Source organism: Felis catus, chromosome A3 (genome assembly GCF_018350175.1).
Source record: "Felis catus isolate Fca126 chromosome A3, F.catus_Fca126_mat1.0, whole genome shotgun sequence".
Taxonomy (NCBI): Eukaryota; Metazoa; Chordata; class Mammalia; order Carnivora; family Felidae; genus Felis; species Felis catus.
The window spans coordinates 86,852,384-86,875,298 of record NC_058370.1 but is presented as its reverse complement, the minus strand read 5'-3'; the positions used below and the strand labels follow the sequence as shown (position 1 = coordinate 86,875,298).

General features: G+C 38.9%; 2 protein-coding genes across 2 annotated transcripts in view; both read right to left on the bottom strand.

The window, feature by feature from the left end:
- Window positions 1-1,035: 1,035 nt before the first annotated feature.
- Window positions 1,036-11,816, bottom strand: SNRNP27 (small nuclear ribonucleoprotein U4/U6.U5 subunit 27). Its single transcript, XM_003984089.5, has 6 exons — window positions 11,658-11,816; window positions 10,538-10,658; window positions 8,898-9,010; window positions 8,019-8,098; window positions 3,016-3,080; window positions 1,036-2,004 (listed from the first exon to the last, which is right to left on the bottom strand). Exons 1-6 carry the CDS (start codon window positions 11,689-11,691, stop codon window positions 1,950-1,952), a joined length of 468 nt encoding a protein of 155 aa, XP_003984138.1. The 5' UTR covers window positions 11,692-11,816; the 3' UTR covers window positions 1,036-1,949.
- A 6,185-nt stretch (window positions 11,817-18,001) lies between these two features.
- Window positions 18,002-22,915, bottom strand: part of GMCL1 (germ cell-less 1, spermatogenesis associated) — a 37,291-nt gene continuing 32,377 nt past the window's right edge. The window contains exon 14 of the mRNA XM_003984088.6: window positions 18,002-19,137. Coding sequence (XP_003984137.1) covers window positions 19,009-19,137 — 129 coding nt within the window. The 3' untranslated portion in view covers window positions 18,002-19,008. The remainder of the gene's footprint in view (window positions 19,138-22,915) is intronic.

Below are 22,915 nucleotides of genomic sequence, written 5' to 3'. Positions count from 1 at the left end.
AGCTTTGTGGGTTCAAGCCCCATCAGGCTCTGTGCTGACAGTGCGGAGCCTGCTGGGGATTCTCTCTCCCTCTCTGCCCTCTCCTGCTTGTGCTCTTTCTCTCTCTCAAAATAAATAAACTTTAAAAAAATAGTAAAAGATTAAAAAAAAAAAAGAATGCTCATCAGTGGGGACTATTATAGTCCATCCTATAATGAACTAGAACTCCTGCCCTTAATAAAGAGGTGGTATTATATGTACTGATAAGAAACTATCTTAAGATGTACTAGTAAGTAAAAAAAAAGGTGAGATGCAAAAGGGTGTAGAGTCTGCTTACATTTGAATAAGATATATACACGTTTGTATATATATGGAATATCTCTGAAAGGATACACAATTAGCTCATCACTATATACCATTTCTTCTACCTGAATTGTGTTCCATGTGTTTGTATTATTTACTCAAAATAAAATAAAATCTAACCACAGAGCCTCAAATATCAGCAAGATATGAAACAGAATGAGTAGTGGCTATTACCTTCAATATAAAAAGGGCTTCCTTCAAATGAGAAAAAGAAAGTCTTGACACAAGACAAGTGGATCCAAGATTCGGAATTAGCATTCCACAAAAATATATATATGGCTAATGCATTTTTTGAATGTTCATCCTCCTTAGAAACTGAGCAAATTAAACCAAGTATTATTTTACCCACCAGGTTGGAAATTAAAAAAAAAAAAGTTATTACACCCAATATTGGTGTACATATATGAAATGGGAATGCTCATATTTTACTGGTAAGAGTTGGTTGTTACCTTTCTAACTATATATATATATATATATATATATATATATATATATATATGTATATATATATGTATGTATATATATATGTGTATATATATATGTATGTATATATATACATATACACACACACACACACACACACATATATATATATATAAAGTCCTAAAACATGCACATACACCCCTGTTCTCACCCAGCAATGCCACTTCTAAGAAATAAACCTAAGGAAATAATGCAACAAGCACAAAAAGATATATGTAACAGGGATACTACTCAGTTTTAATTAAAACAGCAAGTCATGGGAGGGAAGCCAATGTTTACTAATAAAAGATTAGTTAATAAATTATTATACAACCAAGTAGCTACTAAAAGTTTCTAAAGAACATCTAAGAATATTAAAAAATGTTCACAGTACATGGGAGAAAAAAGATTAGCAAGAGAACAGCATATAAATTCCACTCATGGGTGGTGTCAATAAATATACACCATAGAGGCTGGAAAGACATATACCAAAATATTGATTTTTCTGGGGGTAGATTATAGGCGATTTTTGCCTTTCTGTTTAGTTTTTGGTTTCTTCTAAGTTTTTATATAATAAGCATGTACTGCTTTTGAAAAGGGGGAAAAATAAATGAGGGAAATAATAACTGGGGGAAAGGTAATAAATGGGGTAAATAGTTGGGGAAAGAACCACAGAAGATACAAAAATCTAGTTATTTTTAAATTACTAATGAAACATAAATCTATGTAGGAAAAAAGAAAATGTGTAGGGGATAATTTTATTTAGTAATAAAAATATTTATCAAATACAAAAGGGTAGAAATATTGCTTTATTTGAGAAACTTACATCCAAATTACTTTTATGTGTTTTCAAAAGTCCTAACGAGCATCCAAGAAGAAAACATACGCAGCTTCCACAACAATAAAAACAAAAAACTGGGGTTGATGATTGCCCCAAATGACATTTCCTAAAAGGAAAAAATATTAACCTTTCTTTTTTTGAGTCAGGGTAAGTGAAATGCACACATCATAAATAACATTTTCTTACTTTTACAGGGAGTAAAGACTGTGATCATGTTTTTTTATGAATATTAAATACGAAATACAAAATCCACTCTTCTGAGCAAGATGAGGAAAAAAAACCCCATTCTTTAACATTTTAGTTCTCATGCAATGAAATCCAAAGGTCTGTTGAATCCGCCTTTTCGATTCATATACTGCCTATGATGAGAAGAGAAAACTCATTGTTTATTTAAAAAAAATTCTGAACTCCTCTTATAAAAAAATAGTAACATAAATCATCTTTAAAATAGCAAAGTCTAGGGTAAAAAGTATTCATGGTTATTTAATTCAAATTAAGGATATTATTTCACTTTCAAAATAATCTAAAGCCTTTCAGATTTCTTTAAAATCCAAATAGAAGTATGGAAACATACTTTCAAAATTATTTGGAAAGATTTTACAGACTGAAAAAAATCCGTATGTATAGGTTGTTACCTATATTTATAGGTTGTTACCTATAAACACCTAGTTTTAAGAAATGAAGAAGTGCTCCAAAATAGGTATCCATCAAGTAAATTCAACTGCATATTGTACTAGTTCTCCTCATAAGACTCTATTTGAAGATAATTTTACAAGGAACAGTTAATGATGATTCTGGTCATCACTTTAATTCACAGCATCCTCAGATTAGATTATTCATATTCTAAATTAATCAGAATATTAGTCTTTTATCCATGGTAAAGGTAGAAGAGAAAGGCAATGTTTGATAATGTCTTAACTTTTCAATTCATTAGGAATTCTGTGAGATTTCACATATGGACTCGTTTGTTCTGTGGCATTAATAAAATATGCCTATACTTAACAGAAAAATATATTTACAGTTGAAATCCTTAAACAATCAATCTAGGTAAATAACTCAGGATGGATCTATTTTAAACCTATAATTATAATGAAATTAAAGCTTAAAGAATTGAGATTATGCTGTTTTGAAGAGCTATGTAGAGCTTTAAAACATTTAAGCTAACTATCCTTCCCCATAATAGTTAATTAGTTCACATATAAATTGGAAATTATTTTAACACACCAGAATAGAAGCAAAGAATATTAAAACAAAGGACTATATGGAAACTGGTACATTTCCTACAAACATGATTATCCCATAAATAAATTCTTTCTCAAGCACATAATTTGTATCATTAGTTCAAATGTAATAATGGGGGCTAAGCTTACCTGTACTTCCTCTTCTGAGACACATTTATGGCATAGGCATTTACAGAGCCGTCCACCTTTTTCCCCTGGAGAAAAGCAATAAACAAATATAAAAAATGGAAAGGATATATTAAGTGCTTCAAACAGCTAGATCCTATAGACATGCTTACATGGCAAAATCCATTTATGAATAAGGTAGTGAGAATTTTCAAATCCTGATGATATTCCATGAATTCTCAAGTGTTACAACTCTGTTCACAATTTTAGTTACATAATGCAACAACATATTCAAATATTCAAGCCAACAAACATTCATGATGTATAGATTATGTGCAAGGCATGCAGAGAAATAGGGTAACAGATCCTAACCTTTTTTTTTTTTTAATGTTTATTTTTGAGAGATAGTGAGCAAACAGGAGAGGGGCAGAAGAAGGGGGGAGGGAAGACAGAGGGAGAGGGGGAGGGAGAGAGAGAGAAAAAGAGAGGGAGAGAAAGAATATCCCAAGAAGGCTCCACACTGTCAACCAGAGCCCTACAAGGGGCTCAAACTCATGAACCATGAGATCATGACCTGAGCGGAAAGCAAGAGTCAGAAGCTTAACTGACTGAGCCACCCAGGTGCCCCTGATCCTAACCTTTTTTGGTCAAAGAATTCTTTGAAACCAAATACCAGTTATAGATTTTCTCTAGGAAAATTCATATTCACGTAAAATTTAACTTACGACTTTAGCTCATAGCATTCTCAAATCACAGCTGGAATAGTCACCATTCATTGAGATCCCATTTCTTGAATAGCCTTGGAATTTTGATTTTTAAGTTTTTTATGTATTATTTATTTTTGAGATAGAGAAAGTGCAAGCAGGGGAGGGGCAGAGAGGGGGAGGGAGAGAGAGAGAGACAGAGAGAGGGAGAGAGAGAGAGAGACAGAGAGAGGGAGAGGGAGAGGGAGAGGGAGAGGGAGAGGGAGAGGGAGAGGGAGAGGGAGAGGGAGAGGGAGAGGGAGAGGGAGAGGGAGAGGGAGAGGGAGAGGGAGAGGGAGAGGGAGAGGGAGAGGGAGAGAGAGAGAGAGAGAATATCAAGCAGGCTCCATGCTGTCAGCACAGAGCCCAATGTGGGACTCGAACTCGTGAACAGTGAGATCATGATCTGAGCCAAAATCAAGAGTCAAACACTCAACCAACTGAACCACCCAGGTGCCCCCAAATTTTAATTTTTGAAAAGAATCAGAGGAGCACCTGGGTGGCTCAGTTGGTTAACCGTGCGACTTTGGCTTAGGTCATGATCTCACCATTCCCGAGTTCGAGCCCCATGTTGGACTCTGTGCTGACAACTCAGAGACTGGAGCCTGCTTCAGATTCTGTGTCTCCCTCTCTCTTTCTCTCTGCCTCTCCCCTGCTCATGCTCCCTCTCAAAAAATAAACATCAGGGGCGTCTGTGTGGCTCAGTCGGTTAACTGTCCAACTTTGATTCAGTTCATGATCTCACAGTTTGTGAGTTCGGGCCTTGCATCGGGCTCTGTGGGGACAGCTTGGAGCCTGGAGCCTGCTTTGGATTCTGGGTCTCCCTCTCTCTCTGCCCCTCCCCAACTCATGCTCTGTCTCTCAACAATAAATAAACATTAAAAAATTTTTTTAAAGAAACATTAATAAATAAAATAAAAAATAAAAAGAATCAGAATACAGAGTAACAGAGGCTACTGTTAAGTGTCACTTTACATCTTGGCCTTTCTTAGGTGGCATCTACCCTCTTTTTCACTAATTCCTTTATGGGTCTTCTGATTTAGCCAAGTTAACTTACTATTTGCTGTTCTTCATGCCTGAATTGCCTTCTCAACCCCCATCCAAGAACCCCAACCATCTGGTTCTTACCCATCATTCAAGGCCCAGTTCAAATGATTCAGCTGCCAGAAAGTGCACTCTACCCTTCCGCAGAATGTTAACTGTGCTTCCCTCACAATACCCTCCATTTCTACCTTGCATTATCATGATGCATATATACATGATGTTACCTCCCCTATGAGACTGAAAGCTCCTTGATGGAGGGATATGGATGTGGGTCACCTTTGCATTCTCACATCCTAGGCCACTGTACTTGCAGGTGCTCAATGACTATTAAATATATGAACATCACTGGGTAATGCCATCTCACACACACATACATGCACGCATAAACACATGCGACCTCCGACTCCCTCCCTCCCCCATTACTGCTCATGAGAGTATACCCTTTCTGTGTAGCACACTTACCAGGTATCTGTGTTAGGTTAAACAGGATTTTTATCCACTAGCCTAAAGGCACGCACAGGTAAGCTACATATTTGAGGTGGAGCTAAAAATGAATATATTTGATCTTACTTTTCTTTAATTTTTTTAATGTTTATTTATTTTTGAGAGAGAGATAGAGAGTGAGCAGGGGAGGGGTAGAGAGAGAGGGAGACAGAATCCCAAGCAGGCTCCATGCTGTCAGCACAGAGCCCAATGTGGGGCTTGAACCCATGAACCATGAGATCATGACCTGAGTTGAAAACAAGAATTGGATGCTTAACCAACTGAGGCACCCAGCACCCCTTGGTCTTATTTTTCTATTCCTGTTTTCACTATATTGTGTGTGGAGGCGTGGGGGAGGCGGGGAGAGGGAGAAATTACTTGAGGTATATAATTTTGCCTTCCCAAGAATAGGTAATAGGCATGACTTGGAAGACTGGCTTAGAAAAAAGTAAACGATGCTAACCTTTTTACTAAGTTCATTTCCTAAAGGCTTACTGACTTTTGAAAACTATTTGCAGAGTTGTATATTATTAGCCTGTTTTGATTTACATGCTGAAATAGAAAATTATCATTTAATAAACATAACCAAACTTTGAAGCTTTCCTGAATGTGAAAATAAAAGGGAAAATAAGAGAATACATTGGCATATGAAAAGGTATCACCATAGATCAATGATGAAATGTCACAAAAAACATTACTGAAAAACACAAAGGAGCAGACTTTATAGATGACAGCCATAAAGGCAACGGCATACAAACTAAATTAACATCCTTGTAGATGTCCTTACAAAAATAACTGATATCATTTGTCTTCATGGTATTCCTTAATTTTTATGGGATCTATGAATTCTCACCTATTTTATTTAAAAAAAAATTTTTTTTTTTATGTTTATTTTTGAGAGAAAGAGAGAGACTGAGTATAAGCAGAGGAGGGGCAGAGAGGGAGGGAGACACAGAATCCAGAGCAGGTTCCAGGTTCCAAGCTGTCAGCACAGAGCCCAGCGCAGGGCTCGGACCCACAAACAGTGAGATCATGACCTGAGCCAAAGTCAGATGCTTAAATAACTGAGCCACCCAGGCAGCCCTCTCCCTGTTTATTCTTACTAGCTCCCTCTCTCTATCCCTTCTCTCCTTTCTACATCCTCTCTCCATTTCCCCTCTCCCTCCCTATTATCCCTCTTCATCTCCTTCTCCACAAACCTTCTTTCTTTTTCCTCCCCCACTTCCTTATTCTCTCCAGTGTTATGATCAAGGCTACACAGCATTCACTCTCTAATCTTCCTCTCTTCTGAGATAGGAGATATGCATGCAGCTACCCAATGGCATCTTTCTCTACAGCTAAATTTAATTCTTAACAACACTTCCCCTTCCTAGGACCTTTCTTGGTTAAGCCTATCCCCCAGTCTCTCAGCCTGTCACTTGAGAGTCATTAATGACTACTTACTCTCATACCCACTCCACTCCCACCACCACCACCACCACCACCGCCACCACCAACTCTGCTTCCTGACTGGGACTCAATATTCTGGTCTCTGTTCACACCTTCATCATCTTTCACTTGCATGACCCAGCAGTTCTCTCTGCCTCCAATCTAAACCGTCTGTCTCCCATTTGTCCTCCATGTTGTCCTAGCTCATCTTTCTTTCTTCCTTCTTTTTTCTCCCAAAGTAGGCTTCACACGCAGCTCGGAGCCCAACACAAGGCTTAAACTCATGACCCTGAGATTAAGAGTTGGATGCTTAACTGACTCAGCCACCCAGGTGCCCCTCCTGGCTCATCTTTCTAAACACACATATAGGGACACCTGGGTGGCTCAGTTGGTTGAGTGTCCAACTTAGGCTCAGGTCATCTCACCACTCATGGTTTTGAGCCCCACGTTGGGCTTGGGCTGACAGCTCAGAGCCTGGAGCCTGCTTCAGATTGTGTGTCCCTTTCTCTCTGGCCCTTCCCCACTCATGCTCTGTCTCTCTCAAAAATAAATAAACATTAAAGAAAATAACTTTGAAAAAAAAAATAAACTAAACACACATGTAATCCTGCTTAAAAATCATTGCTTCCTCTCCTCAACACCTAAAGAATCAACTCTAAATTCCTTAGCATGGCTAAGAGTATCAAAAGCCTTCCACGATTTGCTTCCTATCCTTTTCTTTTTTTTTAAGATATTTTTTAACGTTTATTTTTGAGACTGAGAGAGCAAGCGAGCGAGCAGGGAAGGGGCAGAGAGAGAGAGGGAGACAGAGGATTCGAAATGGGCTCCACGGTGACAGCAGAGAGCTCTATATGGGGCATGAACCCACAAACTGTGAGATCTTGACCTGAACAGAAGTCAGATGCTGAATCGACTGAACCACCCAGACACCCCTCATCCCTCTTTCTAGCTTCATTCATAGCCACTGTCCCATCAGCACCCTTTTACCAGTCACTGAATTTGAAATTCCTGAAATATACTACGCTTCTTCATGCCTACATGGCATTTTTAGGAGCTCTTCCCTCTACTTGAAACGATCTTCCTCCTCTTCATCTGATCACCTTTAAGATCAAAATCAAATATCAGGCAAACAGTCCCTGAATTCTAATGGCAGTTCATTGCTTCCTTGTGTTCTCAATGATCTTCACATAGATACTTAATGTCTTCTAAAGACAAGACTCTTATCAATGGAAGACATTACAAGCAACAGCAAAAGAATATAGGAAAATGTGATAATCATAATAGATTAATTCAAATCAGAATGTTTAACTGGCTGCATGTTTTACTTACTTTTGTGGAGTCAAAAGAGGCAAATCCCATTAACTTCATCATTTCGATTTCTTCCTCTGTTTTGCCCTCTAAGTCTTCCTCTGCAAAAATAACAGAGAAATAAAATATTTTTGAAAACTCTATCATCATTATATATAGGTATCCTGCCTTCCCAATGTTTGTGGTACAATACTTTACTTTTATGAAAGACCTACATTAGTACTTATTTTCGCTAACCAAAAGACACCCAAAGAGGATTTTTAATTTTAAGAAAAAAGCAATTACTGTGCTAATGTAGGTCTTTTGTAAAAGCAAACTGGCATATCACAAACTTTCAGAAGGTAAGGGATACTCTTTGCTTTATGCCATTTCGGCTTAAGTAAGGTTTCATAGGAATGCTTGACTTTTGTATGGGGGGGAGGGGGACATCTGTATAAAAAGGTAGCAATAGGTTAATAGTCATTCCACCTCAGCAGCAGAGAATACACAAAACAATTAGCTAAAGACTTGGGTCTAATGGAAAAAATTCTTCTTTAGTCTGGACACAATATAACTTAAGATGCTAAGAAGGAATGTGCTCTCTATCCTCCACCAGAGAGGTCTGCTTTAAAAGGACATATGTGGAGCCTTTAATACCGGATTTGACACTAGTTTTAAAAGTACTTCCAAAATAGAATATTCTCATGTTTTTAACTGTCCTTCCTATCTCAGGAGCACCACAGCTAAATACGAATTCACTAAGGTACAAATGATAACAAAATCTCAAAACCATATGCAATGAACAGTACAAAAAATTTAATATTAAAATGTGCCCAAATTATACTTATATAATTTTATCATGACTAAAGTTATCTAAACAAGGCTGTACTTTTCCTACAGTTATTTATCTAATAACATTACCAGTAATCTGACGTTCTTTGCTCTTTGTTTCTTTTGTTTCTTTCTTTTCCTCATCTCTTCTTTCTTTTAGTCGAGAAGGGGAAGGAGATGTGGATCTATGCCGTCTTGGGGATCTAATATTGAAGAAGTAAAGATGTCAGAAGCAGAGATATACCTGGTGACTTGTGTTGACTGGCAATGATATACATGAACTCCTAAAAGGTAAAGGCTGAACAAAAGCCAGGCTCCAGAGAATGAGGAGTCCATTCCCCATAGCAGAATAAGGAAGAAGGTTCTGTCTAGGCCCTGTGATTGTTAACCAAAACCCAAAAATATAGTTTACTGCTTTAATCATCAGCTAGGGCTAAAAAAATTTTTTTTTAAGGCAGAAAATGTAACTAAGTTTCTAATAATTACAAACACACAAAAAGTTGACTAAAACAGCAACTGACACTTATTAAGAATCAAGAGTCAATTTCTAAAGTTCTTTCAAGATCTCACATTCTTGGCTATATACTTGAATAAACTCTTAATACCCAAAAGTCAGTAAAAACAAAACAGGGGCCCCTGGCTGGCCCAGTCAGTGGAGCATGTGACTCTTGATCTTGGGGTTATGAGTTCAAACCTCACACTGGGTGTAGAGATTACTTTAAAAAAAAAATTAAAAAAGAAACCCCCCAATATACAATACACTTATTTCTTACTCCTGCCAAGCCCAATGCTAATGTTTTTCATGTACTATTTCTTATTAACTCCTCAAGGCAACTCTAGGTCAGGGTGTTATTAACCCAATTTTACCAATGGAAATGTTGGGTTTAAAATAAGGTGGGCTTCAAATGTCCATCAATGGATGAATGGATAAAGAAGATGTGTGATTGTTATATATATATATATATATATATATATATATATATATATATATATATATAATGGAATATTACTTTGCAGTCAAAAAGAATGAAATCTTGACATTTGCAACTAGCGGATGGAACTGGAGGGTATTATGCTAAGTGAAATTAGTCAGAGAAAGACAAATTTCATATGAATTCATTCATATGAGGACTTTAAGATACAGAACAGATGAACATAAGGGAAGGGAAGCAAAAATAATATAAAAACAAGGAGCTGGACAAAAACATAAGAGACTCTTAAATATGGAGAATAAACAGGGTTACTGGAGGGGTTGTGGGAGGGGGGATGGGCTAAATGGGTAAGGGGCATTAGGGAATCTACTCCTGAAATCACAGCTGCACTATATGCTAACTTGGATGTAAATTAAGCAATAAACAAATTATTTAAAATAAATAAAATAAGGGGCGCCTGGGTGGCTCAGTCGGTTAAGCATCGGACTTCGGCTCAGGTCATGGTGGCTCATGGGTTCCAGCCCCACATCTGCTCTGTGCTGACAGCTCAGAGCCTGGAGCCTGCTTCCGTTTCTGTCTCCCTCTCTCTCTGCCCCTCCCCGGTTCACTCTCTGTCTCTCAATAATAAATAAACGTTAAAAAAATTAAAAAGAAATAAAATAAATAAGGTGGGCTTAAGTTCCCCTCATTTCATGCAATTGTAAATGCCTTATTAGTGATAAAAAAAAACAAAATTAAGGGCAGCGACTAGTTTCTTTGGGAGTTGTGGTAAAACTTCTGGTTATTTTCTGCATTCACCTGGAGCGTCTTCTGTGCGGAGATCGAGAGCGGCTCCTTCGACGATCTCTCTCCCGGGACCTGGACCTTTCTCGGCGCCTGCGTTCTCTCTCACGAGACGTGGACCGGGACCGCCTGCGCTCTTAATACAAACACACAAAATCTTTCTGCAGAGTCAAAATATTACCTCAAATATCTAGAGCTGTGCCATCAATATTAATATAATGCCAGCCATTTCTAATAGTCAAATTAAAAAAACACAGGTAAAATTAATTTTAACACTATGTCATTTACCCAAATATATCCCAACTATGATTTCGACATGTACTCAATATTAAAAATTGAGATATTACATTTATTTCCGTATTAAATAGGAGATCTGGAGTGTATTCTACACTTAAAAAGCACTTCTTAATTCGGATTGAACACATTTTAAGTGCTCAATAGCCGTATGTGCATCGCGGCCTCATTAACTTTTTAAAAAATCAAGTCTTGACTAGTTGAAGGTGATAAAAACTAACCAGAAGGGGGAGAATCAAGGGTTTAAGTCAGATCTCCTGATCGAAGTCCTGGGTTCTTTACATCCCACTGCTTCATTTATGGGGGTGGGAGCCAGAAGATATTACGAGGTGAGCTCCTTGAACGCAAAATTCTAAATGTCGATTTTCCTATTATATAAACTAGGAAGGAAACTAACATTGAACATTCAAGAACCAGGCATTATCACGTGCTGACTGTATGGCATGTGACATTAATTCTCAAGTCAGTTTTCAAAGATGGGTAGTATTACCCCCACCCCCCACCCCCAATGTCCAATTACGGGAATTCGGACACAGAAAGGATGGATGACTTGCACAATGCCACCAGAAATTGAGCGAATCGTGGTCTGACTCAAATCCCTCAGTCACAAATATAACAAGTTACTGTAGGAGGATGACAAGGTGTCCACGAACTCTTAGGGGCTGGGGAGGACCTGCCTTCAAATCGCTGGAGTATAAGGCTCAGGTCCTCGTTCCCCTGTCCACTCTCACTCTTCTCGGGAGACAAGGGCCCTTCTCTCCGTTACGTTCGTACTTGCAGAGGGAAAGAGGGAGGACACGTCTCCGACCAAGCCCCAGACCAGCCCAAGTCCTGGACTCACCCCTCCGTGGAGAACGGCTGCGGCTACGACCCATTGGGAATCTTCCTCCACCTCACCCTGCCCCGGAAACGATTGCGCAACAACTTCCGGGAGCGCCGGGCGCTGAGCTTTCACCGCCGACTGGAAAACGTAGAAAGGTCTCTCTGGAAGGTTCCGGCGTCTGAAGAAGGCAGGCTTCGCTGAGCCTGCCCAGAAATCAAGCGGCCTGCCCGGATTCCACGGCTCCTGAGCCCAGAGGTTGTCACTAGGGACTCGCTAACAAGTTCCAAACAAGCCCAGTTTTTGAGCCCCGCTTACAGGTGCTGCTTGCCACCAGAAACTAAGGCCAAATGCCGGAAGCCACAAACTCCACAAACAAGCCTCCTGCCCGCGCCCCGTGACCCACCCACCGATTTGATTCAGGGCAGCCTACCTGGGAACCTTCCAGATGGCCTCGGGATCATTACCATCTAATCGTAACAACAAAAAGCACAGCTAGCAGTGCCTTGATGGATTCGAGGGCACCATTCTGGGGAAGAAAGGAGTTGGCACTCTGGTTCTGAGAGGACTCCTCTCCCTTCCCCTCAAACCCTCCAGGTCAGCTGTTTACCAGCCCGGTAATTACTCCAACCCCATAAAACCCTGACCATCAGACCAAATGGGGAAAAAGTGACTTTGGAGTATGAGCTCCCCTTCTCTATTCTCTGGCCACTGAATAAATTACTTGCTTGCCGTCAAATATGTTTGGTTATTTGGCAAACGGTATTGAGTAGTAAAGAAAGGAAAAAAAAAAAAAAAAAAAAAAAGCCCTGCCACTTTGGTAACAAGATTTTGGTGAGAAGAGAATTGTCCTCTCCGCTCCTCCAGCCACACTTTCCCAGTGGCTTCCCCATCTTCTGTGTCCACGATGGGTGTTAAAATGTGCTAGATACCATGGAAAGGCCTGGTAAAGCTGAATACCCTACACCCGATACAGTTCTTATTCCTCCCACCCCCATTTTTCTTCCCAGTTCTTGTCCACATGCATAAAACATTTTTTTTTTAAGTTTATTTATTTCGAGAGAGAGAAGAGTGCCATGAGCAGGGGAGGGGTAGAGCGAGAATGGCAAGTAAGCTCGGCACTGTGGAGCCAGATTCCGGGCTCCATCTAACCGTGAGATCATGTCCTGAGCGGAAATGAAGAGTCTAAGGCTTAACCGACTGAGCCACGCAGGCGCCCCGACATGCATAAAACATTTTATATCAAACCAATTCTAAACATAACATATGCAAAGTTTGAGTCCACACAAGCAAGCGCTAGAGTGGGGCAGGAACCAGAAGGGGCAAGGGCCAGGCGTGGATGAGAGACTTTATTGTGGTTTTTGCAGGCAGGAATAGCAGACACCGGTAAGTTGACTGAGAGGTTTGAGATTGGTTAGAAAAATTTCAGCCAGCTTTGAGATGTTGGGGCTATCCGGAGTTGTTTGGTACCTGGCTCTGAGGTCACTGGGGCAGAGCCATATTGCCTTCGCTTGTGAAAGTTTGATAAAGAAGGTGGTCAGAGTGTTTGGGCTTTTATTGGCTAGAAGGAGAGACATTTGCTATATCCAGGAACAGTCAGCCCTGAGAAGGGCAGTCTCAGCAGGGCCCCAGATGGCAAAACATCAAAAAAGAAATAAAAAGGCAAATACAGCTTTCACCCAAACATTTATTGCACACCTATATAACAGAGGATTGATCAGTGAAAAGACAAAAGTCTGCTCTTGAGCTGCTTGCAGTCCAGTGAGGGATACAAACAAGTAAACAGTGTGAACAGTGCATTGATAGGGGAAAAACAAGATATTGTGAGGACACACGAGACAGATCCCTAACTGGTTTTGAGGGGGAGGGTTGTCAAGAAGTTTCCAAGAGGAAATAATGTCCAAACAAGACCTTAAAAACGAGTAGAAATTAGCCAGGGGAAATGGGGTGACATTTGTGTGGAGAAATGGAAGAGATTGTTCAGGCAGAGGACACTGAATGTGCAAGGATAAGGGGCAAGGGAGAGGCAAGTGAGGCTAGAATAGGCTCATAATCTATGGTAAAGTTTATCCTGAGGCAAAGGAAATAGGGGATCTTCGAAGGATTGTAAGGATGGGAGAGAATCAGATTTGAGTATTCAGAGAACACTTGATAATGGATACTTGACTAGAGGCAGAATATATTAGGAGGCTGGCAAGATAATCTAGATCGGAAATTACAGTGGCATGTACTTGAATAGTATCAGTAGGTAAGGTGGAAAGTGGCCGAATTTGAGAAATAGTTGCTACAACTGGACAAATTTGATGATTTTGGCTACAGTGGATGAGCCAATTAGAAGATTCAACAATGACATCCAGGTTTCTGGCTTGTGAAACTGGGTAGATAGACGGTAGCATCACTTGCTAAGATAAGGCATATATGATAAATTCTGGAGAAAGAGGATGTTCAGATACGGACAAGCTAATTTAAGGTGCCATTTTGAACACACAAGAGGAGATGCCAACTAGATGTATATCTGAAGCTTGGAAGAGAAATCCAGCCTGGAACTACAGAAAAATAAATCATCAGAATATAGAGGTTCATTTGAAGCCATAAGAGTGCATGAAATCACCTGGTGCAGGCTCAGGACAGAAAAGGGCCTAGAGACAGCCAGAGGTGACTAAGACAAGTCATCAAAAGGAGACTAAGGAGTGGCCAGAGAAACAGGATGAAAACTGGGTGTGATGTCAGAGAAGTTTAAAAAAAGGCTTCTTTTTAAGGACAAAATGGTAAATTAAAAAAAAAAATTAATGTTTATTTTTGAGACAGAGACAGAGCATAAGCAGGGAAGGGGGAGAGAGAGAGGGAGACCCAGAATCCGAAGCAGGCTCCAGGCTCTGAGCTGTCAGCACAGAGCCGGACGCAGGGTTTAAACCCACGAACTGCAAGATCATGACTGAAGTTGGACACTTAACTGACTGGGCCACCCAGGCGCCCAAAAAGTGGTAAATTTTAAGTGTTAAAAAAAAAAACACAAAAAAACCACATCTAACATAAAATTTAGCAACAAAGTTGTTGACTCAGTGTTTGTGAATGGCTTTTGAAGTGGAGATGGAAATTTGAAGAACCCTTTGAGAAGTTTAGCTGATGCAAGTAAAATAATGGCAGTGGGTGGAAGTAAATGAAGTTTTTTTCAAAGATGGGAGAAATTTAAGTGCATTTAAGTATTCATGTGAGTTAGTATAGAGAGAAAAAAAAAGTAAAGATACAGAAGAGAAAAGGAAAAAACCAAAGGATTAAGTTCCCTAAAGGGACAGTCCTGAGACTAAACCTTATGTGGGAAAAGAGATGGTGTCTCCAAAAGGCTCCTTCCCCTTTAATATGTGGGACAGAAATTGGGTTCAGCAGGGCTTCCTTACTGATCAAGTTGCCTTCTCTCAGGATGTAGATTATTGAGCACTGTGTCTCTTTCAGCACAGTATCTGGAAGAAAATCCTCTATATTTTTGATAGTTTGAGGTTCCCCCATTCCATTTTAATGGAATTTCAGTGGGGTCAGGTCAACACCTGTGATCACACTTTTAAGTTCCCTCCCCAACCAGACAGTTTTCAATAAACTGTATTTAAAGTACACATGTCCCTTACATTAGAACCAACATTAACAATCTGTGATTGTCTCAAATGTACTATTTTCTAGCCTTGGTTGAATTTTGTTTTGCATTGCTAATCTTATTTAACAAGAAATCACCAGCTTTTACAAAAATATCCTACTTTATCATTACATGTGGATGCATGCTGTTAAGTCATCTAACTCTTCCCTAATTAGATGCAGTCTGGCCACTAGTTAACAGTGACTGATGATGTTTGAGGCTTTTTGCTTTTATACTCTTATGCCTGGACCTTGGGAAAAATGTCAAACTCTCTGGCTGGGGAGGAAATGTACTATGCCTTTTGTTTTTTAGGTCCACATTGCTTGAAATCATGACTCAACATATCATTTCAGGTGACTGACAAGTTATCTATCATTTGCACCCCTGGCTCTGTTATCTTTTCTATTATTTACATGGGTCATCTTTAAGGGACTATAACTGATACAGTTTCAACATAAATAGTCCAATATTAACTTATAATTAACTTACGTTAAATACAAATATTGTAATAGACCAATATTCTGGGCCAATAGAACTTTCTGCAACTAGATGGGAGATATTCTATATTTCCACTAGCAGCCACCAGTGGAAATATTGTAGCCACTAGTTACCTGTGGTTACTAGTCACAGTGTGCCTAGTGTGACTGAGGAAGTAAATTTTAACTTTTATTTAATTTTAATTAACTTAAATTTAAATAGCCACAGTGACTCTTGGTAACCTTTTGCACTTGATATTGAAAATTATCTTTATATAATGGCAATCCCATTGAAAGACTTAAAATGTGATAGCGTGTCAGCCACTGAACACTCAATAAATAAAGCTACTGACTACCACTGTTCTTTTAATTTTGCCTATATCTTGCTAAGTTTCAAGTCAAATCCATTTTTTTTTAATTTATTACATTTATTTATTTTTGAGAGTGAGACAGAGCATGAGCAGGGGAGGGGGCAGAGAGAGGAGACACACAATCCAAAGCAGGCTCAGGCTCCAAGCTGTCCCCACAGAGCCCGACGCAGGGCTTGAACTCATGAACTGTGAGATCACAACCTGAGCCAAAGTCAGACACTTAACCCACTGAGCCACCCAGGCGCCCCAAGGCAAATCCATTTTTTTAAAAAGGGTACGTTTATAGTCCTCTAATAATGTAGCATGAGAGGAGCACCTGGGTGGCTCAGTTGGTTAAGCGGCAGACTCTTGATTTTGACTCAGGTCATGGATCTCACTGTTCGTGGATTTGAGCCTGTTGTCTTGCTCTGCAATGACAGTGAGAAGCCTGCTTGGGATCCTCTTTCCCCCTCTCTGTCTCTACCCCTTCCCTGCTCGTGCTTTCTCTCTCTCAAAATAAATAAACTTAAAAAAATAATTTAGCATGAGACTCTAGAATATTTTCTTAGAGACCTCTTTTTTACTGATAATCCAGTTAATCGATTCTAATAACCAAGTTAGATAATAATTATTAATGGGTAAATATTGTTTTATGGCCTTGGCAGCTTAAAAAAAAGGCTTGGCAAAGGCTATAAGGCAAAGGCAGACAAACACAAAAGCTTTTGTATATAATGGTTTATATGATACCTTCAGCTGACACTATTAATAGTTCAATGAAAATATTCCCATTGGAAAGAATGAAAAGTTGCTAAGAAAACAAAAACAAAAGCAGATCTTTACTACCACTAGTTGACAATTACCAGTTTTTCAGATTAGAACACAACCTACTTGTGATTGAAGAAGTAGTTATTGTTTGCGGATGATGTAAGCAATTTGGCTAGGAAAGAACCAATGGACAAGAACCATACAGAATTCCAATTTGGTTAATTTATAAAATGAAATAATTTTACTAATATATTCAAACTTTCTTTCTCCAAATATTTCTAAAAATTCAATTAATCACATAATTCAAATTAAGATTATTACTTATATTTTTTAACAAGGAACCTCTGATGCTAGAATAAGAGAAAAAAAAGCATCTCACTAAAGATATAATTATAGTCAAATATAAAACTGAGAAATGTAGCCCTTTGGGGTGCCAGATGGCTCACCTGGTTAAGCATCTGACTCTTGATTTGGCCCAGGTCATGATCTCATGGATGATGAGTTCAAGCCCTGTGTCTGGCTCTGCGCTGAGAGTGCAGAGCCTGCTTGAGATTCATTCTCTCTCTCTCTCTCTCTCTCTCTCTCTCTCTCCTCTTTGCCCCTCCCCCAGCTCGTGCAAGTGCACGCACATGTGATCTCAAAATACATAAACTTAAAAAAAAATTAGCCTCTTGATATAGCTACATTATTGTATTTGAAACATTTAAACTACAGCTTAGGGAGAGGGTGAGGGGGGCAGTTAAAAGGTTCCTTTAAGTCAAAGGGGATGAATTTTGAAAGGACAAAAGCAATTTATGAACCTGTGGACATATTACTGGGGAAGAAAACTATCAAATTCCAAAGTTAAATCTAATTGGAAAAAAATCTACCTACAAAGAAAAAAAAAATTCTGTTTTCAACTAAATTTTTTTGTCCATTTTATATAAGAACTTATTTATTCTTTTTCCAAATGGGTATTTATTTATACAGATACATAAAAATGATTCCCATTCTTTAAAACATACTAAAAATATACATTAATCACAAATAGCACTTACTCTGACTGGAAAGAAGATGTGCATGGCTATTTGCAAAATAGCAGTAAACACAAGGAGCAAACATATATAAATCATGACAACCATACATCTCATTTTTGACAAAAATAAGTTCAATTTTTACATTAATGCTTTATTATAAGCTTCTATATGAGATCCTCCGACTTTATTTACATTTACCATGAAATTTCTATTAGCATGTATAACTCAAAGGCACTCAATTCAGAGGTTATAAGGTCCTGAGCTTAAGTAGGAAATAGGATTCCCAACCAAAATTTGAACATAAATAACTCCGAAGACCAGAGAAAATGAAAATGTTTAAAGTGTAATATTTGGTACATAAATAATCCATGACCTAAGAATAAAGTTGTGTAGAATGTCAAAGAAATGACCATGTAAGGCAAAGGAATATCCTCAGATTCAAATGGATTTTCTCTCCCATTCAAGTTCATTTGAAAGTCTGAAGCTGATTTTGTTAAAAATCCTAACAAAGCTAAATTAAAAGCAAAATAAAATAGCATGAAAATGCTCACATTAAATAAAAAGTTCCCCAGCTTAGTCTCCAAAACCACAAAAAAGTATTTAATGATTAAAAACAAGCATAGCTTGGAGGCATTATCAGAATATGAGGAGAAATCATAAAGAGCAGGTGAAAACATTAAAGGACAGCTTTAAATGCACCAATTGAAAGAGCATTTATAACTGGCCAAGTTGCTCCTTCAGCATTGTCTTAGCCAAATAAAAATAAGTTTACAGATAGATAACTGAGGTTCATTAACATCAGGTAAGATCAAAGTTTAAACTAAATTTAAATCTATACTGGGTTGCAGAGAAATGTGAAATTTACCTACAGCAATTTTCTACTGATGCTAAATTAAAAGCATGAGTCAAAATCTTTATCACAGAAATGGTTTGACAGATATTTTCTTGGCTTCAAAATGGTTTTTCATATATGCATAGAAATGTAATGAGCATAAGAAAAGTCTTCTGTATCATCTGTACAGTTCATAAGGCCTTTGTCATTGTTAGTCACCTTAGATGTGAATATCAGTAGGGCCATTAAATTAAAGCTGGCCGATAAAGTTTTCAAAGTGCTACTGTTTCCAACTGATAAGATCCTCAGTTTTCGGGATTTTCTGGATGACGATTATTTTCAGTTCTTTTTTCTGGTGATATATACAGGAAGTTACAGCAGATGTATAAAGGGAAGATCAGAAGCCTGCTGTCCAAGTTCATCACTACTTGTTCCTATAAAACAAATTTGTAGCTTTAATGACAAGACAAAAAAACAGAAAACCAAACTATTGAATTGAGTGAACTGAAGGAGATCACATGGTGGTTAAGAGAGCTTGTGTCTGAAGTCTCAAAGTCACCACTCAAATCTCAAAACTCCAATCCACTAGCTGTGACCTTGGGCAAGTCAATGACTTGTCAACTGCAGCTTCCTTACTGTAAAATGAGTAAAAATACCCGCCTCATATGATTATAGTGAGGATTAAATGAGAAAAGGCACATAGAGGGCTCAGCAAAGCCAGCCATGTACGAAGTACCCAATAATGGTAGTTATTTTCGTTACTGAAAAATTTCTATCAAGTACCTACATATCTTATGAACAGATATAGTACAGAAATATAGACTTCTCATTTGGCTTCATTTCCTGATGGCCCTTAGATATAGCAAATGGTTGAGAAGAAGGTGGAAGTCACTATTAGCACCTACAAGCATGGTTCTTACTCTTGTCTAGATCTTCCACTGTCTCTAATGTAAATATATTATTTGTCTCTTGGAATATAAAATACATTATCATGTAAAATCAATTCCAGGTTCAGTTATATCAGTACACATGAGAATGCCTTGAAATCTCAGAGATAGGAGTTGATCCTATACTTGACAGACACAGATGTAGCCATCTCTGATTCTATAGATCTCTATTTGGAACCATGTATGAACAGCATTAGGTGAACAGAGTAAGTCTTCAGACTAAAACGAACAGCACTGGAACTTCTACTTTTTTTCCCCTAAGTTTACTCATTTTTGAGAGAGAGAGAGAAAGCATGAGAAGGGGAGGGGCGGGGGGGGGGGTGGGGAGAGAATCCCAAGCAAGCTCCATGATGTCAGTGCAGAGCCTGATGTGGGGCTCGAACCCACACACTGTGACATCATGACCTGAGCTGAAATCAAAGTTGGAAACTTAATTAACTGAGCCACCCAGGCGCCCCTGGAACTTCTACCTTTTAAATACTGGGATACATTCTCTGCAGTAATATATATCAGCTTTGCCTTATTTTATACATTTTGAAGAACATACTATTAAACACTGTTTAAACCTAGAGTTTTTGTTTTTTTCACGAGGAAAATGCTCCTGCGATGAAGAGCAACTAACATACTGGAACATTTAAATGACTGATGTAGGCTTAACTAGACACAGCTTGTGTGTTGGGGGAGAAGCAGATAAACTGGATAAAGAAGGTATGGAATACAAATGTGACCCCTCCACACACACATTATCTCTATATACCCCCCAAAAGGGAAAATAGTGTTTTCTTAAAAAAATGTTAGTGGACAAGATGGATGAGATGAGTCAAGTGAGGTGACCACCTGGGCTGATGGCACTAACAGGGTTAGTAGAGAGGAATGATATCAAACATAGTTGGTCTTTGGACGTTGAGTCACCCTGGCATAGATGAAGTTTGTAGCAATAACCCAGGTGAAGGCACACTTACTAAATTTGTTGAGGACATATGCTTTGACAATAGGTATATTTGATGATAAAAACCAAGATTCAGTGCCACAACAAAGACTCCAAGGAAGATTCTAGTATTTGAATATAGTTAAGGCTGGGGTGGGGGCAGTTCTTTTCCCAACTTGGGGAAAAGAGGGGCGCCAGGTGGACATCACTTGAGAGCTGAAAGGACACACAGATTTCTGAATATTAGACTGTATTAATTCCCAATCTCAGTTCCCAAACTAGACAGATCTAATCCCAGCTTTACTAAACTTTTAACTCCACCTGAGGGCTCACTTTACCTCCATGTTTGCATTGAAGCACCATGAAGTTCCATTTTCTTTCTTCCACTACAGAGTGAAAGCTGAGGAGCCCACATATCACAGCACCAGACAGCAGTGGCATCTTTCTACGTCCATTTCTACTTCCAGACCATTATTTCTCCATCTTCATTTACCAATCCCTGCTTCTCTGAGGCTCACACCACTAGTCTGTACTATAGTTCTCTTATTCCCCCCCATTCTACCATACAGGTCTAAATTCCAGGATCTATAAATCTAACTGTCTACTGGAAATCCTCACTTGGATATAAAGCAACTCAAATTCAAACCATCAGCTACTGGCTTCTACCTCTTCTTTCCTTTTTTATAGGCTATCTATACATTCACTCTTGCAATTTGGCTTTGACTCCCCATCCCAGCTCTTGAAAGTCTCACCAGGTTACCTTTTTTGGCCCACCCCTAGGTTTCTGTCTTGTCAGATTCTCTACACATCTAATTTTGGTGTCGTCTGTAAGAGGGATACATATGATTTTCCTTTCTGCTTATTTATATTTTCTATTTTTTCTGTAACAAATATCTATAACCTATGTAAAAAACACATATACAACTCCCCACTGCAATTTTTCTCTACAGATCACTAGAATCTCGGGAAAAGGTCCAAACTCCATCCACAGCCCATCATGCCCTTGCTCTAGTCCTACTGAACTCTCACAAATCTCTTTCAGTTCTTTGAATGACTCTTGTGCTCCCTTGCTTCTATCTTACTCATCATCTGAAGCTTGATTCAGGTATCCATTTACTTTTCAACTTTTCCAGGAGAGGGAATTTTCCATGAGCTGTTGTCCCTTCTCTTCGTCTCCCAACAACCACACCTGCCCCCAATCCCACAGTAAGGGTTAGAGACTTCTTCAACTTTACACACTACTCTGAGCTCATCTCCACCATGCAACTTATCCTAAGCTATATAACATAAGCTCCTCTTTATTTCCCCAACTCCTAGTACAGAACCTAGCATGCAGTAGGGACTCAAATGTTTGCTGAATAAACAACTCAAGGAACACCTGGAATACAACTATTATCTTGGCCTGGTGCTTTTTAAAAAAATCTCTGGCTTTGAACCATGACAGTATTTTTTTATGATGTTCCAGGTAGAAGGTAAAGATAGCCATTGTTCATGCAGTTCCAGAGGGCACCAGAGGGACCAACAGAGGGACCTACTGAAGGCAGATTTGAACTTTCTTATTATATATCTACCTTCTCAAATATTACCTACTATGTGAGAGAGCTCTCTGTTGCCTGAATTGCAACAACTAGTGGAGGATCCCATTAAGAATGCTGTTAAAGGAGTTCTCATACAGGGTATGTGAGGCCAGAATGATCACTCCAAGGTTCCTTGCAATGCTAAATTCTAATGTTCTATAAGTCTCTTCTGTGTGAGGAAAACTGCTAACTTCTAATAATTTATGTGAACTATAGGCTCTGAACCCTTTATTAAAACAGTATGTCCCTTGGAACGGTGGTTAATTTTTATTACTTGAGAGAGAGAGAGAGAGAGAGAGAGAGAGAGAGAGAGAGCGCGCGCACACATGCAAGAGTGGGGGAGTGGGGCAGAGAGAGAAAGGGGAGGTGGGGGGGGGAAGAAAGAGAGGGAGGGAGGGAGGGAGGGAGAGAGAGAGAGAGAGAGAATATGAATCTCAAGTAGGCTCAGTGCAGAGCCCGAAGCATGGCTCGATCCCACAACCCTGGGATCATAATCTGAGCCAAAATCAAGAGTCGGATGCTCAACCGACTAAGTCACCCAGGCGCCCCCCAGTGGTTAGTTTTAATAGAAGTAAACTTCCTTAATATATTTTTTAACAGCTCTCATGTAACTTTTCGAAAATGGCTTACTTTCTCATCATGACATTTTGAAACTTCTACATGCATGTGATATATAAAGGAACAAATGGCTTCAGAGAGAATTTTGGAATGCTACTTAGAATTACAGATGCTACTTTAGAAACCTATTGCGCTAAAAGAT

Coding starts and splice junctions, on each gene's coding strand:
- SNRNP27 (XM_003984089.5), bottom strand. CDS start 11,691: ATGGGTCGTAGCCGCAGCCGTTCTCCACGGAGGG. Junction 9,011..10,537: donor CCGCACAGAAGACGCTCCAG/GTGAATGCAGAA, acceptor CTTCAATATTAG/ATCCCCAAGACGGCATAGAT. Junction 3,081..8,018: donor CCTCTTTTGACTCCACAAAA/GTAAGTAAAACA, acceptor GCTTTTCTCCAG/GGGAAAAAGGTGGACGGCTC.